A 26,129-nucleotide genomic window follows, 5' to 3' on the forward strand; every position below is an offset into this window, starting at 1 on the left:
GAGGAAAAGAAACGCACTTTAAGGTCTAAAAGCAACTCGATCGTACTCTATTCTTATGTCGCCTTCCGCATATATTTCTCAATGTCAAGAGGAAGTATGAAGTCTTAACATGAGCAATATAGCACCGCGGTAACGCATATCAGAATGGCTATATACCATGCGCGACATGTAGCAAGCTTTCCCATTTCGTGGCCAGGAAAGAATCTTCTTGTATCCTGATAGCGCTCGATTGTTCGGTTCTTCGCGCCAGATATGTACCGCAGTATACGGTTTACACCGCAGTCCTCTAAACTGCAGCTAATGGACCCCCATATCAATAAAATTGTTCGATACACCTTTTTCATTAAGCTAACGCTGATGGTGCTATATACACGTGAAGTTTGTGTCAAAAGTGCGCAGGCCACAGCGCTCAAGATCGGAGTTGTTGCGGGTCCTCGCGGAGAGGTTCTCACTGCACTTCCGACACTTCAAACTTCGAGGGATTGGAAAAGAAGAAAGTTCCTCACATTTTCACAGCGCTTTTTGGTTTTGTAGATGAAGCGGAAGGCCATTGCACCACATGCGCCCGCCTTTATTCCTGCTGTCGCCTCTTTTACTAACCCTCTATACTAAAGAATCGGAGTCATCCTGCAGCGAAAAAAAAAAGAAAGATTGTATGGTGATATTTGAGAAAGCAATTTCGTCGTAGCCAGTGTTTGCCGCGGCACTAATACACAATTTCTGGTTCGTATGTCGTACCGAAACGAAGGCGCGAGACTGAAACGCCAACGGCAGCCAGCGGCTCGTCATGCCTGCGACCTCTTCAATAATTGCCCTTTCCTCAGCACGAGCGGCACCGTGCTGTTGGATTGGCGCAGAAGCAAATTTATAGCTGGTGGGCTAGAACGCATGCTCTCTGTAGCTGGACATAGCGCGGTGCGTCGGAGAGCGGTCGGGCGAAAGAAGCTGCCGCACGAGTACCCGGGAACGTTCGGCGGCACACCCGTTCTTTCCTGCGTGTGGCACGTTTTCGTCGCACCATACGTGTCACGCGGTGACGCGGTCGGTGCTTCGTCGAAGGCTCCTCGTCAAGGTGTAGCAGCAGCCACGAGGCCCACCACTGGCTGCTCCACGGGGACCGCGCTAGCGATGGTCCTCTGCAGCGGGAAGGGTCCGTCGCCGCACGCACCGGCCCAGTCGTCAGAGTTGAGGCTGAACGTCATGGTGCCTCCGTAGCCACTGCGCGCGGCCCATGACGCCTGAGAAGCAGTAGATTGAGAAGACACATTAATTGCCACGGAGTGTGCTTGCAGCATTGGTGTAAATATTGATGCAATCCTCAATTCTTATCAGTTGGTCACCGTATTGTGCAAACTGGCGAAGAAGGCACAGGGAACTAGGCGAGAAATTAGTGAATAGCGTGCGACATTCCGATGTCGTGGTGTACCGCGCGAACCTCTGAGCGCGTGGCTAGCTCGCACATAGCGAGTGTTCAGCGCTACGCGGTCGATGTCTTTTTACGAGAGTGGCGCTGAAAAAATCTCCCACAAGAACTTTCGGCGACGGTACAGCGCGTTGAAAATGTCGGGCAAGCTCATTATAGTCATTTTACTTTACCATAAGGCGTTTATGGAACTCGAAAAGGAAACTAAGGGAAATGTCATCGTTTGCGTTACTGTAATTGCTCCGTTAACTTTTTAGAGCTTAAATTGATATTCCACTTTTAAGCACGAGCTTCCATGTTTAATTGCCGGCCACGTAGCACGAATTCCGATTGGGGCGGTAGGGGCGGTACGAAAAAGAAAAGTTCACGTATTTGTATTTAGGTGCGTGTTAAAGAACACGAGGTGATCAAAAAAGGAAAAAAAAAGGAAGAGGACCAAATCCCGAGCCTTCGTCTATACATGGTGTCTCTGGTACTGTTGGTGTCACTTTAGGGCGTTAAACATTCATTAAGTCAAGTCGGCCATTCAGTCAATCGCGCGTGTAACGTGCGTTTGGTAAAACCAACCTTGAGCGCGACACTCCGTTGGTCGTCGTAGCTGACCCACAGTTTTCCTTTGTGCAGGAAAGGCACCATGGCTTCGGCGTCGTACTCCCGCTGAGCGCCGTTTTCAAGCAACGTGCACACCTGTCGGGCGTATTAGGCATGAGGTGACATAGCGAACGCCAGGGGCCGCTTGCACAAAATTTAACGTAGCTTCACGCAATCGAAAGCAAGTTGCCACACAGTAAGTTACGGAATCACAAAAAGCGACTACTTCGTGATGCTTTTGACGATTATCACCCACATCATCATCATCATCACGATCATTAGTGGTTACTCAAGGAACAAGTCTTCTATCGGCGACCTCTATTACCATTACTTTTATATACAGTGCGACAACTCATTACTGTTGCTTTTGCCAAACTCTCTTTTATGAAGACATGCGCAAACGGTTTCGGGAGTAATGATACATAATATACTAAACGAACTAATAGGCCTACCACATTCTCAGAAGGACCTAGAGAGGCAGGAGCGATGAGACACGAAGAAGGCGATATGCAACACAAGCGCTTGTTTTGAGCGCCTGTGTTGCGTGTCACCTTCTTCGTGTCTCGTCGTGCCTGCGCTCTCTTCGTTTTCCCGAGAATGCACTGCGAAGTAGCCCACCTATCCCATCCTAGGGCTTCTTACCACAAGCATATTTGGTGTGCCTAGTAGAGAACAAGACCAGATTGGTGGAGGAAGGCGAGGTGGTCAGTCAGAAAGAGCGCCTTTCAGGACTCGTCGAGGTGAGAGAAGGAAGTGGACATGGAAGAAGAAAGAAGAAGAAGAAAGAAATTAAAGAGATGTGGCCGTAAGGGCGCACTCTGAAGTTGTGGACGCATGCAGTGCCATAATTTCAGAAGTGCGAACACGTGAGAAGGAGACTAGCTGAGGGCACCTGCCTCGTTCTCGCCTGCACCCCTTCCCCCTCCCCCCCCCCACACGCACGCACTGCTCTATCGATATTGTCTGCTCTATTGATACTTCATTTCCGTGGCAGAGTTGATTTTATGCTTGAGCTGATGGCTCGCGCGCGTTTCGTTAATAACCAAGTGTTAGTAGACGATGCCGCGCCTTGGTATTGGGCTGCAAAACCTTCAGTGCGCGCAAGATGACGCAAGCATGGGCTTCAACGCAAGCCTGCATATATTGCATTGCCACGTATCCCACGGTACTAAGGGTATTATCATTCTTTGATTTGAAAACATATACAGACTTCGAAGAGAGAAAAAGAAAGCAAGGAGCAGGCTGGCAACTGTCACCGGAAGGGGCACTTCTGGAAGGATGTGAAAAAGCCATAAAAAAAAGAATAAAGATGGAAAAAGGAAAACGGAAAGGAAATAAGAAAAAAAGGTTGCTCAGTTTCAAGAAGACAACAATGCTAGACGATAAGCCAAATAAGGCATAGCGAAAATTAAGCAATTTCTTTAAGCTTTCAAATTATTTAATGATGAGGGCGAAATTCGCGATAATAATCGGATTCTTAATAAATGAAAAGAGAAATGAAATTGGCATAAAAGAACTCTCCTCTGACGAGGGCCGAATCCACTGCAATATAGATGCATTTCTAATGACGCACTCAGAGACATGTACCTGAGGGTAACTGACAAATCCGCCGCCGTATTCGTAACGACCGGCGGCTATCGAGCCGACCTGCCAGCGGTCGGGATCGCGCAGCACCCACGACAGTCCATAGGTCGGAATGCCCACCATGATCTTGGACTTTGGCATGCCCAAGGTTGCCCACAGCTTGGCGCTTGACTCCTGCGCAGATTAGCCGCATACCACAGCAGGGTGGGACAAGACTCTCGCGCTGTACTATGACACAGCAAGGCGTCATAACGTAAAACGCACTGTGGATTCAACTCAGTTCAACATCTATTTACAGAATGCACAGGTTGTGCAATGTTGATGACCTTCGTCCTTCTTACACAGCCTGATCGGGTTAGGGGGACTGCATGGTGTGTCAGGCAGGCAACAAAGCACTATTCAAGAGTGCAACAAATTAACACATTGAAAATGTCCTGTTGCTCTAACTACACTGTGCGCATACAAGTATACACCAACAGACATTATTATGTATAGCATGCGCATATGCGTGCATGCGCAGTGAACCAGTAAAGCTTCTCAGTAAATATCTTACCTACCCACATACTATATGCAGACTATATACATGTAAGAGAGATGGAGGTGAAAACAAAGAAATATAAGGGAATTGACTCTACCACCGGTGCACGAATGTTAATTCACCGTTGAAGTAGACGTGAGATCAGTAAGCGTACACCGCGCACAGGACATATGATGCAAAGGAAATTGTAGTTCAGGGTCCCCAATTCGCGCATATATTGCATTATTGCCGCAACGTCACATGTTTCTCCTGCGACCCCGACGCTGATGGACGTGATTAAATTCATACACAGGAAAATTACGCATGCTGCGTAGGCACTGCTCTACTGCTGCGCGCGTTCTTGGCGCGTCTACGACTGCCGTCCTGAGTGAAGAGTGGCCTTCGCCGCACTAATACTGTTAGTGTGGCGAAGCGCGCCTTCTCAAGTCCTTGACCGTGAGCAGCCGTAACGTGAGCAGACCGTAACGCAGCGCATTTATACGCCAAGCTTCATTTGTCGTATTCCACGCACTTTGCGCTAGGCACTCATCGGCACACACTCATCTTCGTACTCACGCCCACTGAACTCTCACCAACATTCGCACGCGTTCACAGTCACTTCCATTAACACTAACCGACACACTTGTTCACGCTCATTCCCACGTCCACTCACATTCGCCGACGCGAAGTCTTGCAAAGTTACAAATATCATAACAGGGCCTATTACGGGCCCTATTGAAGCCCCACACCAGCCCGAACCTCCTAGGCCCAAGTCAGACGAAGGCACGCGTCAAAACTTGCTTTTACACACACACACACACACACACACACACACACACACACACACACACACACACACACACACACACACACACACACACACACACACACACACACACACACACACACACACACACACACACACACACACACACACACACACACACACACACACACACACACACACACACACACACACACACACACACACACACACACACACACACACACACACACACACACACACAAACACACACACACACACACACACACACACACACACACACAAACACACACACACACACACACACACACACACACACACACACACACACACACACACACACACGCGCACACACGCACGCACGCATGCATGCAAGCTTAAATCATACGAGAGCACACTAAAGAATATGTGTGTCCGTACGAGATTGTCGAACGTGTAAGTTGAAGTTATACGCGAACCAGCTTTTTTCTTCTTTTTTTGTAGGGCTTTCCTCTTTCTCTCGTTTAGGGCCGCTGCACAGAGAACGGGCGAAAGAAGGAAGACAGGTACCGACCACATTGAGCGTATTGAAGTATGGCGGGTCGGTGGCGCTGGACCGCAGGGGACTGTTGTGACGCAACCATGGTGTGTACCAGTTGTAGATGTTCAAGTCATACGTCATCAGGTTCACAAAGTCCACGGACCTGCGGGTGTGCGCGTTGAAAGAAGGGCTTTGAAGGGACGATGCGTTGGCGGGTTCGTCACCATACCCTACTTCACGGGAGCGAGATGAAAACGCGTTTATCCTCCGCAATGCCCGAACACAGTTCCGCATGAAGAAAAACGAGAAAAACACGTTCAGCTTTATTTCTAGCCATGGGGAGTGCATTAGCACAGGAACAAACAAACAATACGCTGTTCTTTGCAGTTAAGACCTAATTAGTATAGTGATTATTTAGTAATTGCTGTGCTAAAGTATCGTCGACTGAAAAGTGCTCCCAATATATCAGAAACACTACTATAGGCTATCCATATGTAGTTCCCGATTATTAAGCTGTAATTGTGATGGATCAAACTCGGAGTAGCATATATGAGACGTTAGGAATTACAGGGGTAATTAGGCATCTATATATTGTGGCCTGTATACGGTGAGGCGAAATGAAGGAGGCGATATGAGGCGATATAAAAATGATAAAAATGAGGCGATATATAGCGATAAAAATAGGCGATATATATATATATATATATATATATATATATATATATATATCATTTCTTAAGGGTTGATTCATTCCACGCCGCGTGGGGTCTACTGAAGCCGCCATGACCGAATCTGAACACGCGGCTACGTCTTCTTTCTCGCACTTTTACTCAGGTGTTCGAACCTGGCCATCCGGGGCGGCTGCCTTCCGAAAGGAGAGACAATGCGACAACGCAGCTATACTTGGAGTTAAATGAACTTCAATGAGCCCCACACGGCGTGTGTCACTTAGGGACCTTACATGGAGCAAATAAGTCATTCAAAAATGAAACGCTTTATTGAGCGATTTGACGACCCGGTTGGTTACGCGCATACCAGCATGGCTGTACCGCAGTGCTACTGCTGCTCTCACAAAGTATATGAATAATTAAGGGTTTTGCGTGCTCTGTATCTCGCTGTAGATATGTATTAATTTATCAATCAAAACTTTGGAGCCACCATGTAGGGCGCTTGTGGCCTGGTAAACATTGATAAGAGGAAACCGCTATCCTTCTTTACCGCTTCTATCTTTCATGCCAACTGGATTGTGATTGTAGTCACGTGACGGGTTCTCATGGCATAATTTGCGTATGAACTTATTTTGCAGTGTGCGTAATCAGCGGGCTAATCTATTTGCTTCTATACAATTTATCCTTTAGTGTGGGATTCCTTCAGCCTATCGTGGTCTCGAAAAAAGAAACCTGTCGCCACCGCATTGGACGCATGCATAGACTGCACCGCCTGCCCGCAATGGCCTCGATATATATAGAATCACCGTGGAAATTTACTCGCAAGCTAATCTTGATTGAAAGTTAACTCTTAATGCGAAAGCTATATATGCCCCACTACGCGAAAATTCGTTGGCGTATTCGGCGTGACAGAAAGATGGTACAAAAATGGCCGACGGCGCAAAGAGTAAAAACATTTCACAAAATTCCTGGATTGGCGTCAAATTTCTCAGGGAGGTTCCTGTAAACGAAGTAAATTAATGGCTTTGAAACTAAAATTTGGTAAACATCGATCTGGGTAAGGGATTACATTTTAATGAAGAGACAGGAGGAAAGGTCGGCCTGGAGGGCGTGTCTCTAGCCTGCTACTTCTCACTAGGGTAAGGGCAAGTGGGAGATACAGGGCAAGGTAGGTGGCAGGTGATTACGATATGGTACAATGAGCTACTATATACATGTTGCCCAATACGCGGATGCGCAGATGCGTCGTGCATGTAGACACACTACACGCACGAGTAACCTTGTCCACACTAAACGTCATCGCGGAAACACTGTCTTCACGTCTCACAGGTCCTAGAGATGACCGTCTAAGCCAGTCTCACATAGAAAGTTTAAGAGTGACTTTATGTTGCGTTGGGCATGGTCCACTCTTCTCCACGCGCCTAAATGTTTTGCCCCCGTGGGACTTGAACGTTTTCACCATGAGTCGTTTGCGTTCGTTTTTTCCACGCTGGCCGCACGCCTGGTCGTGCCGGCCACTCCGCTTTCCTCCTGACTCTTTTTATCAAATCCTCCTCCGCTTTCCGCCTCAGGCAGGTTGCGCTGCATCCTCCTCTCCGCTTTCGTCCTCGCGTCTTTCGTCCCCCTCCCCTCCCCTGCGTTCCGCGTTCGCTTTCATGTTTCGCTGTGCTCGCTCTCTCGGTTACGCTGACGATTGCGGCAGGAACGGGCGCCTAAGAGCTGCGCTCTAAAACATTCCACCAAAGGGACTATAATGCTTTCGCATTCCCACACGTAAGCAGTCGTGAGTGTCTCTGTCGATTTTTTTTTTCGTGCTCTTGATCACCCACTAAACCCCCACTCTGTGAAATTTTATAACTAAAATGAAAAAGAAATAAAAAGAGAGACGTTAATTATTAAATTGGGAAATTCCTGTCTTGTTGAATGGTGAGACCAATTCATCTGGCATTTTCGTTGAACAACGTTCATCTCTTTCTATAAAAAAAAGAGGCGAAATTGTACTCTTTACATAAGTAGCGATACTTAATTGTTTCATTTTTTGTTTCTTTTGGGCGCATTGCCGAATCTTGATAATCCATGCACTGCATACTTTTTTTCCTATTTTTGTTGTACGTTTTCTTTATTGTCAAATATTCTTCCAACTGAAATTGTGCTTATATGTAACACTATATTTGTAATCACTTTCGTGCGAGTTGTATGTCTGCTGTGCTTGTGGCGCCATAGGAGCTTGCATACAGTGACGCGTTTATGATATTTGGCCTTGAGCTCGGGCGCCATGGCAATCGCGATGTCTCGTGTACCGTAATGAAACTGTAAATGAAGTACGAGCTTCAAAACCAGTCGGATCACGCTTACCTGGCCATCGCCTTGACATCGTAGGCGCCGATGATGAGCAAGCTTTGAGCAGGCACCGCAACGGACAGCAGTAGCGGCCACTGGGCGTCCTTCCTGAACTCCACGGACGCCGCCTGTGCATGAGCACGACACCGCGTACGGTATACAGTAAAAGCTCGTTAATTCGAACCGCATGGGGAAGCCGCTTCAGTTCGAATTAACGAAAGTTCGAACTAACGAAAGTGAAGGAGGGCAACAGTACACTGCGATTTGGAAGCAGTAGGGCATGTCAGAAATTTGGCGTGTCAGAAAGTGATGGCGTGTGCAGCGGGCACACGCCATCTTCAAGTCGAAGCTCTGGGTCCGACTGTGCCACACCACCGATGTCCACCGAAACGAACGTTAGCCGAAGCTTAACACCATCACAATGAATCGCGACGGCCGATACCTCCTAAGCTGAAAACAGAGGTGCACAACCGATGAACATTGCCGAGACAAAGACGCTGAACATGTGAAGGTGGCGATGGCCCTCATTCTTTGGTTCTTGATTGCAAGCGCTGCTGCGACGTACTTGATTCGCTGTGTTTTGGAGCTTGCCGTGCCATGTCCACACAACATTAGCAGCTATACAAGATTTGTAAAGCCTCCGAGATTCGCAACGGGCAAGAAGTCTCGGAGGATACGTAGAACGGAGAGGCGGCAGCCGCCGCTGCCTTCTGACTGACCCCGCGTCGGTTAGATTTTTTTTTCGATTTTGCCTTCTCTCGCCGTTCTCTCCGTTTCGGAGGCAATACAGCCTTGTGTGTAGGCAGTAGGCGCGCTTCTCTGGCCGTGTGTCAGGCGAGCGTAGTTCGAATTATCCGTGAGGGAACCTGTTCGCGTTCGAATTAACGGACTTTTTTATACATAGACTTCTGTGGAGCTTGGCCGGACCAAATCGTACAGTTCGAATTATCCATAAATTCGAATTATTGAAGTTCGAATTAACGAGCTTTCACTGTACACGTTTGGCGTCCGAGATGAACCTCCAAAACACTCAGACGGACGCTGAAGCGGCTGGTCATTCGTGCCAGACAATTTGTTCAATCCTAAATCGCGGAGCATTTAAGGGATAAGAAAAGAGTAGATTGTGTGAGGGAACAAACGCGAGTTAATGACATCCTAGTTGAAATCAAGAAAAAGAAATGGACATGGGCTGGACATGTAATGAGTAGGGAAGATAACCGATGGTCATCAAGGGTTACGGACTAGATTCCAAGGGAAGGGAAGCGTGGCAGGGGGCGGCAGAAAGTTAGGTGGGCGGATGCAGGGACGACATGGCCACAATTAGTACATGACTGGAGTTGTTGGAGAAGTATGGCAGAGGCCTTTGCCCTGCAGTGGGCGTAACCAGGCTGATGATGATGATGACGACGACGATGATGATGATGATTATGAACTCGCTAGGTAGCGGAGCATCCTGCCGTAATGTGCGTGTGCATTCTTTTTATTTGGTTACCTTATAAAGTTTCGGCGGGGGCATAATATAGACGAGGGGATATAATAAAAGGAAATACCACAGTAACTTGTTGCAGATGACTAAGGAACGGCAAAGCGTAAAATAAAGGATCGCAATGCAAGGCAATCTAGTAATAAATCAATTAGGAACTGCAGTTCACAGCAAGGTTTGTAGAGATTACACAAACTGAATTGTGGCGGGCGTCGGCTGCAACGACTGTTGAGGCCGCACCGCCGCGAACATCCTTGCAAATCGAATAAAATTGATTCTGTCAGGCGGTGAAACACGGCCTCTCACTAGGAAAATTATGTGAACAGCTAGCAGGCCATTTACAGTCGTTCGCTCCTGCAGGCCGTCGTCTGAGAATAACGTCGACATTTTGCTGCCACAGCTGTGAGCTAGGTAGCCGTCTATGATACTATATATATGAGCCTGTGATACGACGATGCTTGGTTCGAGTGATGGCAGCCAAGACTGTCGCGCGATGCAGCTGGTTATGCGACCTCGGCTGCCGTGCTGACTCTGTACGAGGCGCACCTTGAGAAGGCGCGCGAAGCGACTTCCATCCATCAGCTTGGGGAACTCCCAGTCGATGTCGAGTCCGTCCAAGCGGGCCGCCCGCAACGCTGATATCGCTGAGGCGATGAACCTGAGGAGTGCGTAGAACAGCAGTTACCATAAGTTACGTAAGGGTTGACATAAATTACAGCTATCAAGAGGTAGCTTACAACTCCACTCACTCACTCACTCACTCACTCACTCACTCACTCACTCACTCACTCACTCACTCACTCACTCACTCACTCACTCACTCACTCACTCACTCACTCACTCACTCACTCACTCACTCACTCACTCACTCACTCACTCACTCACTCACTCACTCACTCACTCACTCACTCACTCACTCACTCACTCACTCACTCACTCACTCACTCACTCACTCACTCACTCACTCACTCACTCACTCACTCACTCACTCACTCACTCACTCACTCACTCACTCACTCACTCACTCACTCACTCACTCACTCACTCACTCACTCACTCACTCACTCACTCACTCACTCACTCAATCAATCAATCAATCAAGTGCTCAAAGCTCTATCTTTATTTTCAGTCCTTTTCACCTCCGTGTTCTAAAGAAAGTTACAATTGCATGCAGCGTCAGTGACGCAGTATTATTACACGAAGTTCAGTGGTTCTGCAGACTAGAGTGGGGATCTTGAACTTCCTTGCTTCTGCTTTTCTAAATCTGTGTGGAAACACAATTGTATAGGCTCAAAATTTCGAACACAAAGCTCCCTTTCATTTCTTCCGTTAAATTCAGGGGCTTGTCACAGTGGGCTCGGAGAAGTACGTCGCCCATATTATGTCTATACGTCACCTCCACCTGCTGTCGGCGCCGGACACCATAGTCCTGAAGTTGCCGTCGCCCCCTCCCCCTCCTATGGAGATCATGAGCTTGAGGTCCGGTCGACGCTTTCGCAGCGTGGCCAGAGATGCCAATGCCTGGGGTCCGCCAAGCGCGTCCAGGTCGACGCTGCCATCTTCCGCGACGGTGCCGAAGCCCATGATCACATGGCTGCACAGGCGCACGTTTACCGAGGCGATGGGCAGCGCGTCAGACGAGTTGACCGGCGCTACCAGGTAGCAGACCTGTTGGAACGATCCTGCAAGACATGAACGCAGCCGATGACTCTTTAGTGCTTGGAGCTATAGTTGAAGCACTCGTAAGTTGGGACATCCTGCGATGACTCTTGCAGTTCTACAAGGACGATGATAAGGTTGACACTATCCTCAAGTTTGCACCTAACATAGTTCTTGGAGCTATAGTTGAAACACTCGTAAGTTGGGACATCCTGCGATGACTCTTGCAGTTCTACAAGGACACTATCCTTAAGTTCGCACCTGACATAGTTTAGGAACAATTGCGCTTGATTGCACTTTATCAAAACGATTCTCATTGATGTGCAGTTCACCACCAAATTTTACGGAGTACGAGACCACGAGCCCCTACTAGGATATGAGAACGTTATGATGCGCAGTTTGACTGGATACTTTTGCAGGCTGCTCGGAAATTCGACCTTTTCTGAGATTCCGTGGTCAGCGAACTTTCATGGCCGACTGCACAAGTAGAGAGCGAAAATAAGTGTGCTGCGTGGTGCCACCCTCACCGGAGGTTGTTCTGAAGCCACACTACACTGACACATCTTGCCTTCACTGACATATCAAGCCTGTACTGACATATCTTTGGACAGTACTCGCCGTACCTTTCTCGGAACTTCTGGTCGTAGGCCAAGAGAGGCCCACACGAGACGCGTGCAGATACCATACGGACAACAGGCTCGTATATGTACGACATAGGTTAGCAAAAAGAGAAGCCCGAAAGCTTTTCGGAAGCGTTCAAGTTACTTTTAAAATTTTGATTTCTTTCTCTTGGCTTTTCATCCAGCACATCTAGTTCCACTTGAATCTTAATGCAAAATATATGGTGTCATCTGGATTCCTGTTGACGCGTACAGCCTTCGCAAAAAGGTCACTGCATGCGTGCCCGTACCTGTCGTGTTTAGAGTGCATACTGTACCACCACAGAAGTTTCGTGGCTTCCCAACCCCAGAGGGTGAGAGGGGCATTGCTCTTTGCTATCTTGAGCTTACAAGCAACAGTCGTGCTGCAGGAGCCCTGCCACAGTGCACGGCGGCGACAAATATCGTCACCAGCGGAATGAATGGCTTTGAAGCCCTTTGTCAAAGACCGTACATGTGGCTGTTAATACGGGAACATTCACAGCTCTTGTTAGTGCCGCACGAAAGCGGTTTAAAGCTTGGGACCACGAGGGCCAGCGACGAGGTAGTCTTTAAGAATCAAAGCGTCAAGACGGCAGTTCTCCCATGCCATCGCAAAACGCGCGGTCAGGATAAAGACGCTGCCGGGCGGACTCACGTGCCGAATGCCAGAGGCAGCAGGTCCACACGGCGGCCAGAGCCCAACGCAGGGCCCACGGTGGTGTCGGCAGCAGCTCCATGATGGCGGTCGCCAGCCCGGCTGCCGCCTCTCACGGTCTCGGCGGCGGGCGAAGCGAGGCTGCACAGATGGAAGTAAAATGCGGGTGCCGGGGCGGCCCTCTGTTTGCCCGCTGCACCACTTAAGCGGTGAGCGTCCGGTGCCAACGACGGAAGATACGGAGAGAGCTACAGGTTGCTGGACGGCGAAAAGAAAACGCCAAGACGCGGAACCGCCAGCCAGCCATCGTCCCGGCAAGAATGCGACGAAAACGCGAGAGAAGGCAGTGCCGGCAACACGTGTGCGCGGCAGCAGTTGCAGGTGGGAAGCCCTCGTCGAAGGAACGGGAGTAATAGGTCTCCCAGCATCGGAGGCGGAGATGGCGGCGCACAAGTGGTTACGTATACACAAAAAGCAGAGAGAAAAGAAATGCAGACGAGGAACGACGGCTGGCTGTCAACGAGCGGTCGACGCTTTCTTCGTTCGTTTTCGTAAAAGAGCTCGGTTATTCGGGGTCTCGCCGCCCCGTCTGTGGCTGCGGAGGAATGACACGTTCGCCGAGAGAGATCGGGCGAAATTACGCGCCGATGCATTGCGGGGTCGGAAAGCAAATAGCGGAGCGGCTGCGCGAAGACAAACTGACCGTCAAACGATATATAGCGGCGTCTCGCGAGATTTGCACTGCGCTCGGTAAACGCGCGTCCCTGTGTACGCAGTGGGCGCGTTGCGCGTAAGAGCGTGTCTGTGTGTTCGTGACCGCCACCGCACAGGTGCGCCGCCGTGATTAGGGGGGAGCGTGCACTTGAAATGTATTGCCGCAGCCGGGTGACTGCTCTTGCTTGCCGTGAAGTGAAGCCCGATATTAGCTAATGTTCAGATCGGTCACCGAAACAGTTTTGCCACTGAAGTTAGTGTAAAACCACGACACATTTACTGCGCAAGAGCGATGCAACAGAATTATCTAAGCGTGTTGCCAAATTTTCACCGGATGAACGTATTTAAAATGAGACAGACTTTCTGAGTTGTTTCCATGCCAAAATTTCGCACTCGCATATATTGAGCCAAGTGCGAGAAAAAATAAAGAAAGGGAAAAATCGGCTGATCCCACACACTGTGGAATTTCTTTGTGTCACATAGGAAAGCAGGCACAGCGCGTGCCATACGCACAAACCGTGCAACGCTGCCGCGGCGGGCCGGTCGGGATGCGCGGAGGCAAGCACCATCTGGTGGTGTTGCAAGAAACCCAGCAGTACGCGCGGAAAGACCATCACAGCAGCAGCGCCCGGATAGTCGAGAGAAGAGGCAAAGAATGCTTCGTTTTTTAAAAAAAAGAAGAATGAAGCAATGATAACATAATATTTTGAACTCTAATCAAAGAAGCTTTAACGTTCGGCAGGTATTACGATAATTTGTGCCTTCACCAGTGACGATGGATTTTCAGAGACAATGGTCGCAGATACTGCAATCGTCGCAATGCGCTGGAGTGCTAATACAGATTGTTTTCGTTTCAGAGATGTTTTTGTTGAACAACGCTCTTGGATTTCGAATAAAAGCCTTGTCCAGTTATTTGCACCCTTAGCAGGCTTCACGCCAATCAGTTAAATCTGGTTTGATTACCTTCGGTCCCAAAATAAAAGCGCCTCACAGGTGACTGTAATCAGGGCCGGATTAAAGGAAATGGGCGCCCTGGGCTAATGCTCATGTCGCCCCGCCCCCTCTCCTTTCCTCCTCTTGGCAGTTCCCCCACCCTACTGGTACACTACTGGAATATACCCCAGGCTTCATTTCAGGCGCGGTAAATTAAGAAAGAACAAAACGCAATCAATGTGATTCGTGCGACAGTAATGCGTTAACGTTAGTTTTACAGCACACGGAACGCAAACGTAGCCAGTAACGCGGCTATCGCAGTACGCGACACGTGTCCCTCCCGTGGCTGAACACCGAGCGTCAGGGAACGTCCACGTCGGCCGAGCGCACGTGGCCAAGCACTGTTACGGACTTTGTACCGCTGCACCACTATTACGACTTTGTGGTCCCGTAGCGCTCGTCACCCGTTTCGTGACAGAGCGTTGGTAGCGAAGACTCCGAGCCAGGCGTCGATGAGAATAACGAAAGGGATTTTATACATTATATACAGGTCATTGTACAGGACAAGATCGGATCGGCACTGGGGCCGAGAGCTCACACAACCGCGACTGTTCCCGCACGGCGACGTCCGGCGAAAACGCGTGACACATCTCACCCCAGTCGGGAGCGACACTGTCTCCCGGTGGGTCGGCGGATCCTGTTTTTCAGGTGGCGCGTCGCTTCTTTTATAATCCCCGAGGAACCATTGTCACGCAAACGGCCCAATACAAAGTCACCACTCGGCGGTCGTCCGAGAGGTCCAACCAGCGACCGCGCTGGCCACCCGGTTCAAAGTTCGCGCGCGCGGTGACCTCCATGCAAAAGGAGGTGCGGCGCCGGGCTGTCTGGTACTCGCTGACACGTCCAAACATGCTGCTCGCCGAGGCTTCTCCCGCAGGACACCGCTGCCTGACGGCTCAGCATCTTGACTTGTGAAGGGAGAATTAGGGCGCTCGCAGGATAGATTCTGCATCTTGCAGATTCGGAATCCGGGCTTGTGGTAATGGCACAACAGCACCAACTGTGTGGGGCAGCTGTGCTGGGCATTCCAGCGCACTGCGCTCGCCGCCTCCTTTCCACATTAATTGGCGCCGTATCGCGAACAGACGGACAGGTTTTCGTTTGCATGACCGTTCAAAGGATAGAAAAGCAGTCTGATCCAAATATTCATGATTCCCAAAGACCTCGCTATTACATTCGGTGCTCCGGCGGTGACTATTAAAGGTGAACACTCGTTAATGAGTTCATCGTCTAATAATGTCAGTTTCATTAACTTTTCTATGCTGCACTATTGGGGCACATTGGAATAGCATGATTTAAGGTCTGGCTATACATAATCAATCCCAAGAAAGCAACCGAGCAAAGCAATTCAAATCGCAGGGGATCTGGAGGATGAAGAAACCTGCGCTTTTTTTTTTTGCTACTTGCCCCGCATTATACGCTCTTCGCTCTCGAACTGTGAAAAACGTGGCTTTCACGAGCCTCTAGTGTCCGCGCGATTTTTTCACCCATTGTTCTTCTTTTTTTTAAATCGCACGCGATTATGTCGTGGCGGGTCTTCAATTCTGCTATACCATTATGCCCCAAAAGTTCACGATGAGAAGGTTGTTAAATTAATCAGTGTTAATCACTGATTGACTAGTTAACGAGCGTTTCCAGTTCCTAGCGGGCACCGGTACAACCAATGAGCCCGTTTCTGTTAAAAACTTGGTACAAGAAAAACGATGGCATTATTATTATTATTATTATTATTATTATTATTACAAAAATTGGATCGAAATGCTTGCTGCTTTAAACACCAACTACGCCTACTTTGTGATTTTATCTGTATTCTGTTTTCCAAAAAAAGGCCTGGCTTTTTTTGGTCCACTTGCTGTTCGGATGTTTGGACCACTCGTGGCGCCGAGGGCATTATGGGAACTTTATGGGGACCAGCCTGGGTGAGTTTCGGTTTCGAAGGCCACGTGCTGCACGTAGCCACCGATATCTGCGCACTCCACTGCTGCCCCGGCTAGAAAGCAGTATTTTTCTGTTCTGAGCGACATGAAATGAAGGAAAAATAACATTACAACCTGAATTAAATGAGAATAACCGCGTTGAAAAAAAAAAAGCGAGAAAAAGTAGCTGTATTAATCATCTCAAGTTAGGCTATGTAACTTCCTATAATAATAATAATAATAATAATAATAATAATAATAATAATAATAATAATAATAATAATAATAATAATAATAATAATAATAATAATAATAATAATAATAATTGTTGTTGTTGCCATCTTACAATAATCGTACATCAGAAGGCAGGCAAGTCAAAGCCAAGGAAGTGGCTTGCGTGACTCGGCCCGGCATGTCGGCAAACAAAGTCAAAATGGCAACATGTACAGAAATGCTTCGTCTCTCGTATAATAATAATAATAATAACAATAATAATATAGACTGCCCGGGCAATGACACACTAAAAGTAGAACTCACGCAACAGCTGATGCAGGCCGTTGCCGGGGCGTCCACTCGTTTGGCGGGATAGGTGACGCTCACTGACTCGAAACGCTAACCTGCAATACACAACCGTTCATCTATTTTAAAGAAGACTCCGAGCATTTAGAAGTACTGCGCATGCGTACACATGTTGCGTAGGCCAACGAACGCGCTCGCTACGTACAGTTGCTTTCAGTTTTGCCGAGCTTGATCTCGCGGAGAACAGATGCAGCGCTGCGTTTATGAGGGTTTTCGTTGCAGCGGTAATACCGCATAGACGCACACAATGGGTGCACTCAATCACGCAAGAAGGTGCGCTCCTTTTTTACGACAAAAAGGATTGTCGTTGCCGCCTAAAAAAACAAGGGAAAAAAAATTCTGCACATCTAGGTGGAAATTGTAATTTCTACAGGGACGTACGTGGCATTTTCACACATTTGAAAAAAATCGTGATTGTTCTTACATACTAAATTGCACAAAAGTATACCCGGGTTTTCAGTGGCATGGTACGGTAACGACAGGTTAATAGCTGGCAATATCGCTCATGCTGAAGCACATTACAAGCGGCGTCGGCAGAATGCGGCTAGAACAAACATAAAACCAGCAACAAAAATCAACAGCTGAATGAAGGTCCCAGTGGCGTTGAAGCGGCAGTCACTTGAAAGAAATTTTCTTGCAGGATTGTAAGGATTCGGCAAAGGCAAAAATGTTCACGTGCTTGCACCGTGTACAGGCGGGTAAGGCCGTTGGTAAGGCGGATAAAGAAAAGCGCGACCACTATGCATGGGCTTTTACGGTGGTCTGCAGGGAAGAGGTGACCAAACTACGTCAGAGACCTGCGGTCAGAGACCTGCCGCAAGTGCCCGCGAAAATTGGTCATCCGCATAAATTGGCGTCTCCCTTCCCCCTCGTAGTCCCCCTCCTCCGGGGCCAAACACTCGCCGAAACGACAGAAATAAGCGCCGCGTGGTCGGCAGCTAGTTCTTCCATCGGACGGGCACTTTCGCTGCCTTCAGAACGAACGCAAACGAATGGCGTACTGCCCTCTCCCCCTTGCGAGTGCGGGGTCAAGGTTTTGAGATTAGACCAGAATTCCAGTCTCTCCAACAGCATCGCTTTGTTGTCGTTGGAATATGGAACAGAAAGAGGGAAGAAATGCGAAAAAAGAAGGAAGAAAGCCACAGCCCATACGAGGCAACAAACAGAGACTGCAGTGCCGGATCTAAGGCACCCGTGATAGCAAGAATTTTCTGCATAGTTCTGTTTGGCATTTATCAGTGGCACGCGCACGTGCTCTGTCGAGGTAAACACGTGATACCATGGCTTTAGCCCGGCCGGCTTGTTCGCATGAGCTGCATCTTTCGGATACCGAAAATAACCTGTCTTATTCTTTTTTTCTTCTTTTCCTTCCCTTTCGACGGGGGGAGGGAGGAGGTTTGTGGGTCTGATAAGATAGCTATAGTCGACTAAGCAGCATTCCGGCTTTTCGCCTTCGAAATAAAATCCACCATTTGGCCGCTTTCTTCAAGTGCCGAAATGAGCGCTGGAGAAGTGCTTGGGATATTTGTGCGTCGTGTATTAATATCCACTATAATTTAAGGTTGGAAATATTCCCGTACTATGACGCGAATATATGTCACGAGCATGGAAATCCTTTCTTCCTGAGAACGAGCGTCCCGTGGAACTTTCGTTGTTATTTTTGTTTTCGTAAGCGCTCTGCTGTATTCGTAGTTGTATATTTTATTTATTAGGTACTACCATCTGCCTTCTGTAAATCATGGCATGTGTGCGTAAAGCAGATAAAAACAGGATGCACAATATTGATGCCGACTGCATGAACAAAAAAAAAAAAGTGAACGACCTCAAATTTATTAAAGGCACACAGGTGTCAAATGCTATGGTATAAAGCGCAAGGAAAAAAATACAATAGAAAATATAAGCGAATCTGCTCGAAAGGTCTGTTTCACTGAACAATTCCGCAAGTAGAAAATAATGGGAGAAGCACACGTGGCAGAAGAATGCCCCAGAAAGAAGAAGAAAAAGATGAAGGGGCTACAAAATATTCACAGTCGCTTAGGTATCCTTACATGACTAGCATTCAAACTCACCTTAATCCGCTTTAATTCACCTCTGTTTTCTTCGCCTAATTCACTATACTCCACTTTAAGTAACCTTACTCTAACTTGTTCTAACTTTAATTCACTTTACTTCTCTGCAGTTGACTGTAATTCACATTGTTACCCATAATTACAAACTAATTAACGTTGTTATACCTGTTACTATCTTCTGTTTTACTACTCAGGTCATACAAGACACTGACGACGCCGCCACCTCCCCATTGGTTGTGATGTCACGCCCACAACGACGCCCGCACTAGGCCACACGTCTTCTCAGCCAGATGGCTGCGACTTGACGTGTGCAGTGACTCATGCCCTAGCTCACCTTTAGCCAACCAGAACCGTGGAGCCGCCATCGCGTCGGGAAAGCGCGCTTTATCTCGCAACCCGGAGGAACGGGTTCGATTCCCTACCGAGACTGAAATTAACCAAATTTTCTTTTCAAAGGCATTAATTTACTTTCTTTACAGAAAGTAAATCAGTTGATACCAGTTGATAGTTTGCGCTGTTTCCGTCTACCTTCTTTCTTTTATTGTGTTCGTCCTTTTGTGCGCTAAATTCTTCCCAAACATACCCATGCACCAACTCGCCCAGCAAGAAGTTCTACCGTGCATTAGGTGAACGTTAAAGAACACTAGGTGGTCAAAATTAATCCGCAGTCCCCCATTATCGCAGGCCTCATAACTAGGTCGTGGTTTTGCACGTAAACCCACAGAATTTACATTTATTGCCAGTGCTCCTTTCTCAGTAGTCGGGAAGCCTTGCTGCGCCTTCGAGATCGTGTACCAATAACAACCAATCACATTTAACTGCCGCCCTTGTTGCTCGCATTATCGGTGTCATGAAAACCGAGAGCAGAGCGTTATTTAATTGGCAGTCAATCTTGATAAAGTTCCTGACGATGGTTTTAGACTTATTTTCACGCATTTTCTGTTCCCCAAAGGACATGAAATAAAGGATAATTCTCCTTTGCCCAACGAGGCAAATGCAGTGTAAATATACGAATTTTCTGGTCGATTTAGTGCCGATCAAGTTTAGTCATTATGAGTATTGTGGAGCTGAGCCTCGTAGTGTCTATTGGCGCGTGCTGTATGGAGCACTTGCAGTAAATTATCTGGTACTTCGACGGCACAAAAAAAGTTCTAGAAGAGCAAACAGGTTTCCTGTGGAGTAAGTGTTGCACATACCCCACCAAGACCCCTTTATTTTTTAGATTGCTAAGTCCCGTTGGTAGATGACAGGTCACTTACACTGCGTAAACATCCGTGTACATTTCAAGTTTTGCTGAAGTCGGCAGCACGAGGACTGAGAGGAAAGGCATAGCTCGGGCTGAGTGCTGGTAGGTTTCCTCACACTCACTGCTCCAGACAAAAGGTACGTCATTATGAGTAAGCATGCTGAAAGATCGTTTGCAGCGTAATCTATAATAATTAACATGTGAAAGTCACGGGCGAGCCCGTCGAAGATTCTTAGAGAATGAAAATCGTAAAGTTTCACGAGATTATTAGTTCTCTGCAAGAGTTCTCTCGTAGTTCAAGTTGGGCTCACCATCAAATACTATCACTAGAAGGACGGCATTCTTTCGGGGAAAAAAGAAAAATGCTTACTTTTTCTGCTGTTGATTTTCAATTTGGTTAGCTCAAGGCTTCCAAGACACATGAGGTGCTTCGGGTGGTTCTCTCTTGTGCGAGAATAAACTATAATACGGTGAATCTAGACATTTCGAAAATTTCCAAAAAAATCACTGAGCACACTATTCATCACGTTCTGGAACAATGATCCAGAGTTTTTCAAACGGGTTGGCAAACAGCTCTACTGGTGCACGTCAAATGGTGCCACAAATACAGTGCACTGTTCTTGCTGTTCTTGTAGTAGCACTTGTCAATAACCTTTACAAAGGTCTAGTCCTAAGAGAAAGTGAGATCGTCCAGTTTCACTTATTATGTCCCAATCTTCTGACATTAAAAAGGGCAGCAAGTCAGTTTATGCATTTATCCGTCCAATAGTCTCTTCACTGGCGAAAAGAACCATCTCCTTCTGAAACGATAGTGATAGGGAAGACAAACGTCGACGTAGATCAACTAGCTGATACCGTACTAGCATCTAACATCTGTAATTCACATTTCAGCCACAGCTTGTTGTCGTGGGGACGACTGTACAGCTTCTTTCGGACAACTGCCGTGTCACAAAGCTTGAACGGCATCTCAAACACAGCCGCTACCGGTTGGTACGTTCCGATGCAGGTTAGTTGCAGGAATTTCATTGTTACGTCCTTCGCACTAAGCACATCCCGAAGGGGCGTGATGTTATCTCGAGTACGGGGAAGCATAATTGAGTCCGTAGTCACTTCATCCTGCCAAGAGACGATCATTTTAGGACGCTTCATGTCAGGAGGGGAGAGGACGAAGGTTAAATCAACGTCGTTCATGACACAAGAACTTCCACGTCAAAATTATGTCCGAATTTATGAATTATGAATTATGAATTTTGCAGAATCCTGAATTTTACGTCGTAACTGTGGTCAGTTAGTGCCTGTAATTCCCAAACGTGACTCGCACGACAATGGTCTTGGTGCTCAGTACTCACCGAGGCTTCAGTGTCGACTAGTATCTCCCTTTTCTTCCCATCCTCAACTACTCGAGTACATATATATATATATATATATATATATATATATATATATATATATATATATATATATATATATATATATATATATATATATATATATAATGGACTTAACAAGATGCACAATTTCAAATTATTCGGAAGAAGTAAAGTCACAGTAAATACCTTCTGGTTCTGTCTGACAGGTTTCCCTGCGATGCATAGTCACTTCAGTCGCAGACGGTTGAAAGTCGTCCGCGGCACGTTGTGGTTGTCTCCGTGGTTCTTGGTTCAAGCCATGATTTATCAGCGGCACGAGCTTATAGATTCTGGAATATCTGGATCAGAGATATACTGTAATCTGGTCTTAAGAAAAGCCTTGTCTTAAAAAGAAAAAAAGTCAAGCAGTCTTTTTTTGTGGGAAAGCCAGAGCTGCAGCCTATCACTGAACTAGATTTTCGTTTAAAGAGGCTGAGAAGGCCTCTCTGCTCGCTCCGTGGATCATTCGCTCGACTGAGGAATCACAAGTCGAACCATCTTTTGGCAATTCCTGAGAAAAAAACTCTTCAAGTTAACTGATGACGTCCACTGATTTCTCGTGCCATACTGGACACCGACAAATTCCGCCATATTGTCGAATTCGTCATCTCAGCTCTGCTTAACCCGGAGCAGGCCCAGATGGCTGCTGCGGCCTCTTTGATTGGCTCGAAATGCCGCCATTATTAAGTTTGACAATATAGCCCCAAGGGTGTTTCATCCAAGTTTTATACGAGGAAGGAAAAAAATAAAATAAGAAAAATAAGAAAGAACAAAAGGAATAAAGAAGGATAGAAAGGAAGCTGCTGTGCCTTTTGCGGATGTAAGCGGCGCAATAGTGCTGTCTTCACGAGAAACTCGGCTTATTGTTTGCAATGGGTCCAATTAAGTAATCGGCATGGTTAACTAATTAGATGCATACGTTGGAGTGCATTGAGAAATACCCCGGTGGTTTACTTCCACGAACGCTGTGGTTTTGTTTTCCCGACCTACAAAAGAGCGTGCGAGATTTTCAAGAAAGCACCGCGTGACTAGCTAGGAAAGAAACCAGACGTTACGGCTACGCTTAAATCTAACCGTGACCCCAGGGAGGCCATCTTGGGCGACACAACTACAGCTGTGCCAGACGCGCGCCAGGCCTATGAAGTGGCGCGCAACGGAAAAAAAAAAAACGACCGCTGTTGCACGAGGACAGAATGCATGAAAAGGCCACAGCCACCTCGACCGATCCACGATAACTGTGTTGATTTTGAATAACGCAACAATTATATTAAATTTAATAAATAAGTAAATATACTGGAATATTACGTGCCAAAACCAAGAGTCGATTATGAGGCACACCGTATAGTAGAGAACTTCTGAAAAATTTTGACCGCCAGTGGTTCCTTAACGTGCACTTATGTCTCAAGAAACGGGCGTTTTTTTGCATTTCGCCCTCACCTGAATGCAGTCACCGTGGGCGAAGCTCAATACGTGGCCATGTGACTTCGAGCTACCGGGCAAATGCGGCAGGTTAATTCTATTTCAATCCTTTTGCGTTATTTTGCTTCGTCAGTGGTCTGCGCGGCGCCACGCCTGCCTTACCGCTAGGATTGGCCGGTTGGGATCGGCGGATCGTAGGCGAATCTCGACAACAATGCCGGCCTTGATCTACAATTGTTTTCCCCAGATAACTTGTCTGGAGAAATGACGCGGCTGCGGCGATAGAGTGATAAAGAACATCTGGCGAATCTTGAGGCTGTATCAGCTGGTATTACCATTTTTGCTACGGACACACTGCGGAAAGGCCGAGATGGATACGCGGCTGTGCATGACGATGCGTACGATGATGTGACGGTTATGGTTATGGCGTTACAGCCATCGTTTTTTCAACCTAGTCATACGTTCGGTCTTTGCACAGAGCAGAGGTTGTTGACTGCAACTTTTTTTTTTTCGGGACTCTGAATGTCGTAGCATCCAAGCGCCTACTCACTCTACTCTACGCTACGCTACTACGCTACGCTACGCTACTACTACGCTAAAGACGCTACTACTCAAGCGTCTTTTTCAGATTTCGCGCATTTCTTTTTTTTTGATTTCACAAGAAATGTAGATGTGACTTTGTAAAAGTATATCGACGTGGCGCTTGTTAGAGTGCTGTAAATTTTCTCCATTGAAGGCGTCAAGTCAAAGAAAGAAAGAAAGAAAGAAAGAAAGAAAGAAAGAAAGAAAGAAAGAAAGAAAGAAAGAAAGAAAGAAAGAAAGAAAGAAAGAAAGAAAGAACCCTCTGTTTGCGTGTGCCTTTCTTTTTCTGTTAGTAGAATCTGCATGGTGATCCCCAACTAATAGAATTTCAGTATTCGATATGTTTGAGATTTCAGGCATACTAAATAATCAATGAAAGGAGATCAGAACTCGATATTGTGCTTTGATACATTTTAACTATCTATTTGCGCAACGCGTTCAAATAAAAGCTTATTCAAGTCTAATCAGTTGTCTAATCAGGAGGTTTCTGCTTATCCACTTTTATCCGATTTTATCCACTCTTATCCGAAGGTCGGGCCCGAGATAAACTTTCCTTTTAAGGATCACTGAAAATTGTTGATTTACCCTTCTCCGTTGCACTACTTGGATCAATCACTTTTGAGGATGTCGACTTCAGTGCACGTCGACAGGCTAAGCTAGTGGAAGAGGATCGATGGGAATTAAAGGAGTGGCACATCCGTCAGCGTTATGTTAACGCCGCATAGTTTTCGCGTGCAATTGTAGCATGCCATATAGCTCCTCAAAGGCGTAGATTTTATATACGTGGATGAAAGTTACGCCCGCAAGGGTGAAAGTATCCCCGCAAGTTGGACCTCCGTTAATGCTTGTTTGGCCATACACCTACCGTGCCGCTTTATATGGTTAAAAGCAACCAATGAAACGGCACAAGACGCGCAAAACACACACATGCGCGCACAACTCTTGGTGGGGAAACAGCCACACTGCGTTCCAACAGGTACTTCGACTCTCATTCCGTTTTATCTAAAGAAATGGACTTGCATGGGTATACCCGCCTAATGACGAAAAAATTGGCCTGCACGCTTTCACGCCCGATTTAAACTGTTATCAGCATGCCATGAGCAACAACGAGGCGTTTCCCCCGTATACATGGTTGTGCACGCAGTGCTCACGCTCTTTTCCAGTGTACGCTTCGTAGATACATACATGCCTGGAAGGCGGTGCTGGCCGTCGTCGACTTCGTCTCACCGAGGCTCCACAGGTCTAACGGCGAAGCCACCACCTCGTGCGGCGAACGCGCCCGGCGCGCATTACACTTTCATCCCCGCGCGCGCGCCCAACGCGCCAGCGGCGGTGACGACGACGACAGCTACGGCGCGAGCTTGGCGCGTGCTCGTTCCACCGTATGCGTGCGCCGAGCCGCTGATCCAGATGACCCGCCAGCCGTGACACGGTGCCGTCGCCGCCGCGCGCTCCGAAACCGCGAGCCACCGCCAAGCCGATCGCGGCCCAAGCGGCTATATCGGAGCCGAAAAGTGCGCTCTTCCTTGTCCGTGCCTGCTTTTTTCCGTTGTCTCTACAATCAGTCTGCCCCCCTGGTTGCGCGGTTCCAGTTTGGCTGCTTTCGCCGTTTCGCGCGACGGTGTACCCCTTTGCCGACACACGCCGGCGTCGCGCGCGCTCGGGTATACCGCATTTCCTTTCGCTTTTTGGGACGAGAGAAAGTAGAGCGGGGTACGGATCAGAGAGCGAATTAATTAGTAGCCGCGCACATTTCCCAGGGACGCGTATATGTTTTGTTTGATCCTTTCTTCACTGTTTAGCTTTGACTAAGCCGATTCCGTAGATTCTTCCTGATTCCATTAGCCTTTGTAATATAGCAACGCGGTACCACAGTTTGCGCCTGCTTCCTCCAAGCCCCGTCTTCTTACACTCTCCCGAGAATTTCATGCTTCCCCTCTCATACAAAAACATGGATTTATGCAGCGATCCATGAGGCGTAATACAGCGTTCAAGAGTAAAATTATTCTCCTTTTTTTTTCTCTACGCCGAATCACTTGAAATGGAGAAGTTCCGTGTTCGGGAATCTCCTTCTCCAGTTTCGTAAGCTGATTCCTTCTCCGTCAGTGCTCAGTGTGTAGGAAGTGTTTGTGCGGACGATTAAACGACTTTTCATTTTACAGCGATACCTGATATGGGCTCACTCCCCTGGTTGTTTAATGTATTCCAATGTCTTCGCTGGAATCCCAAAATTCCTTGTGAGAAAATCACAAAGAAGAATTGTCACTATGCCACGGGGATTCGAACTTATCACCAACAGATTGGCAGCCCGATATTCTACATTTTAGTCACTCTGCC

General features: G+C 47.5%; 1 protein-coding gene across 3 annotated transcripts; it reads right to left on the bottom strand.

The window, feature by feature from the left end:
* On the bottom strand, positions 1-25,172 carry LOC135909609 (acidic mammalian chitinase-like). Of its 3 annotated transcripts, XM_065441594.2 has the most exons (10): positions 24,978-25,172; positions 17,026-17,105; positions 12,866-13,006; positions 11,307-11,592; positions 10,457-10,568; positions 8,443-8,555; positions 5,453-5,582; positions 3,602-3,772; positions 1,991-2,110; positions 1-1,238 (listed from the first exon to the last, which is right to left on the bottom strand). In XM_065441594.2, exons 3-10 carry the CDS (start codon positions 12,945-12,947, stop codon positions 1,068-1,070), a joined length of 1,185 nt encoding a protein of 394 aa, XP_065297666.2. In that variant the 5' UTR covers positions 12,948-13,006; positions 17,026-17,105; positions 24,978-25,172; the 3' UTR covers positions 1-1,067. The 3 variants fall into 3 exon arrangements, with proteins under 3 accessions (XP_065297666.2, XP_065297665.2, XP_070391898.1); XM_065441593.2 differs by lacking the exons at positions 17,026-17,105; positions 24,978-25,172 and having other exon boundaries at positions 12,866-13,583; XM_070535797.1 differs by lacking the exons at positions 1-1,238; positions 17,026-17,105; positions 24,978-25,172 and adding an exon at positions 2,657-2,736 and having other exon boundaries at positions 2,048-2,110; positions 12,866-13,582.
* Positions 25,173-26,129: the final 957 nt, after the last annotated feature.

This window comes from Dermacentor albipictus, chromosome 1 (assembly GCF_038994185.2).
Source record: "Dermacentor albipictus isolate Rhodes 1998 colony chromosome 1, USDA_Dalb.pri_finalv2, whole genome shotgun sequence".
Taxonomy (NCBI): domain Eukaryota; kingdom Metazoa; phylum Arthropoda; class Arachnida; order Ixodida; family Ixodidae; genus Dermacentor; species Dermacentor albipictus.

Coding starts and splice junctions, on each gene's coding strand:
- LOC135909609 (XM_065441594.2), bottom strand. CDS start 12,947: ATGGAGCTGCTGCCGACACCACCGTGGGCCCTGCGTTGGGCTCTGGCC. Junction 11,593..12,865: donor CTGCCTCTGGCATTCGGCAC/GTGAGTCCGCCC, acceptor CATGTCTTGCAG/GATCGTTCCAACAGGTCTGC. Junction 8,556..10,456: donor GCTTCGCGCGCCTTCTCAAG/GTGCGCCTCGTA, acceptor GCTCATGCACAG/GCGGCGTCCGTGGAGTTCAG.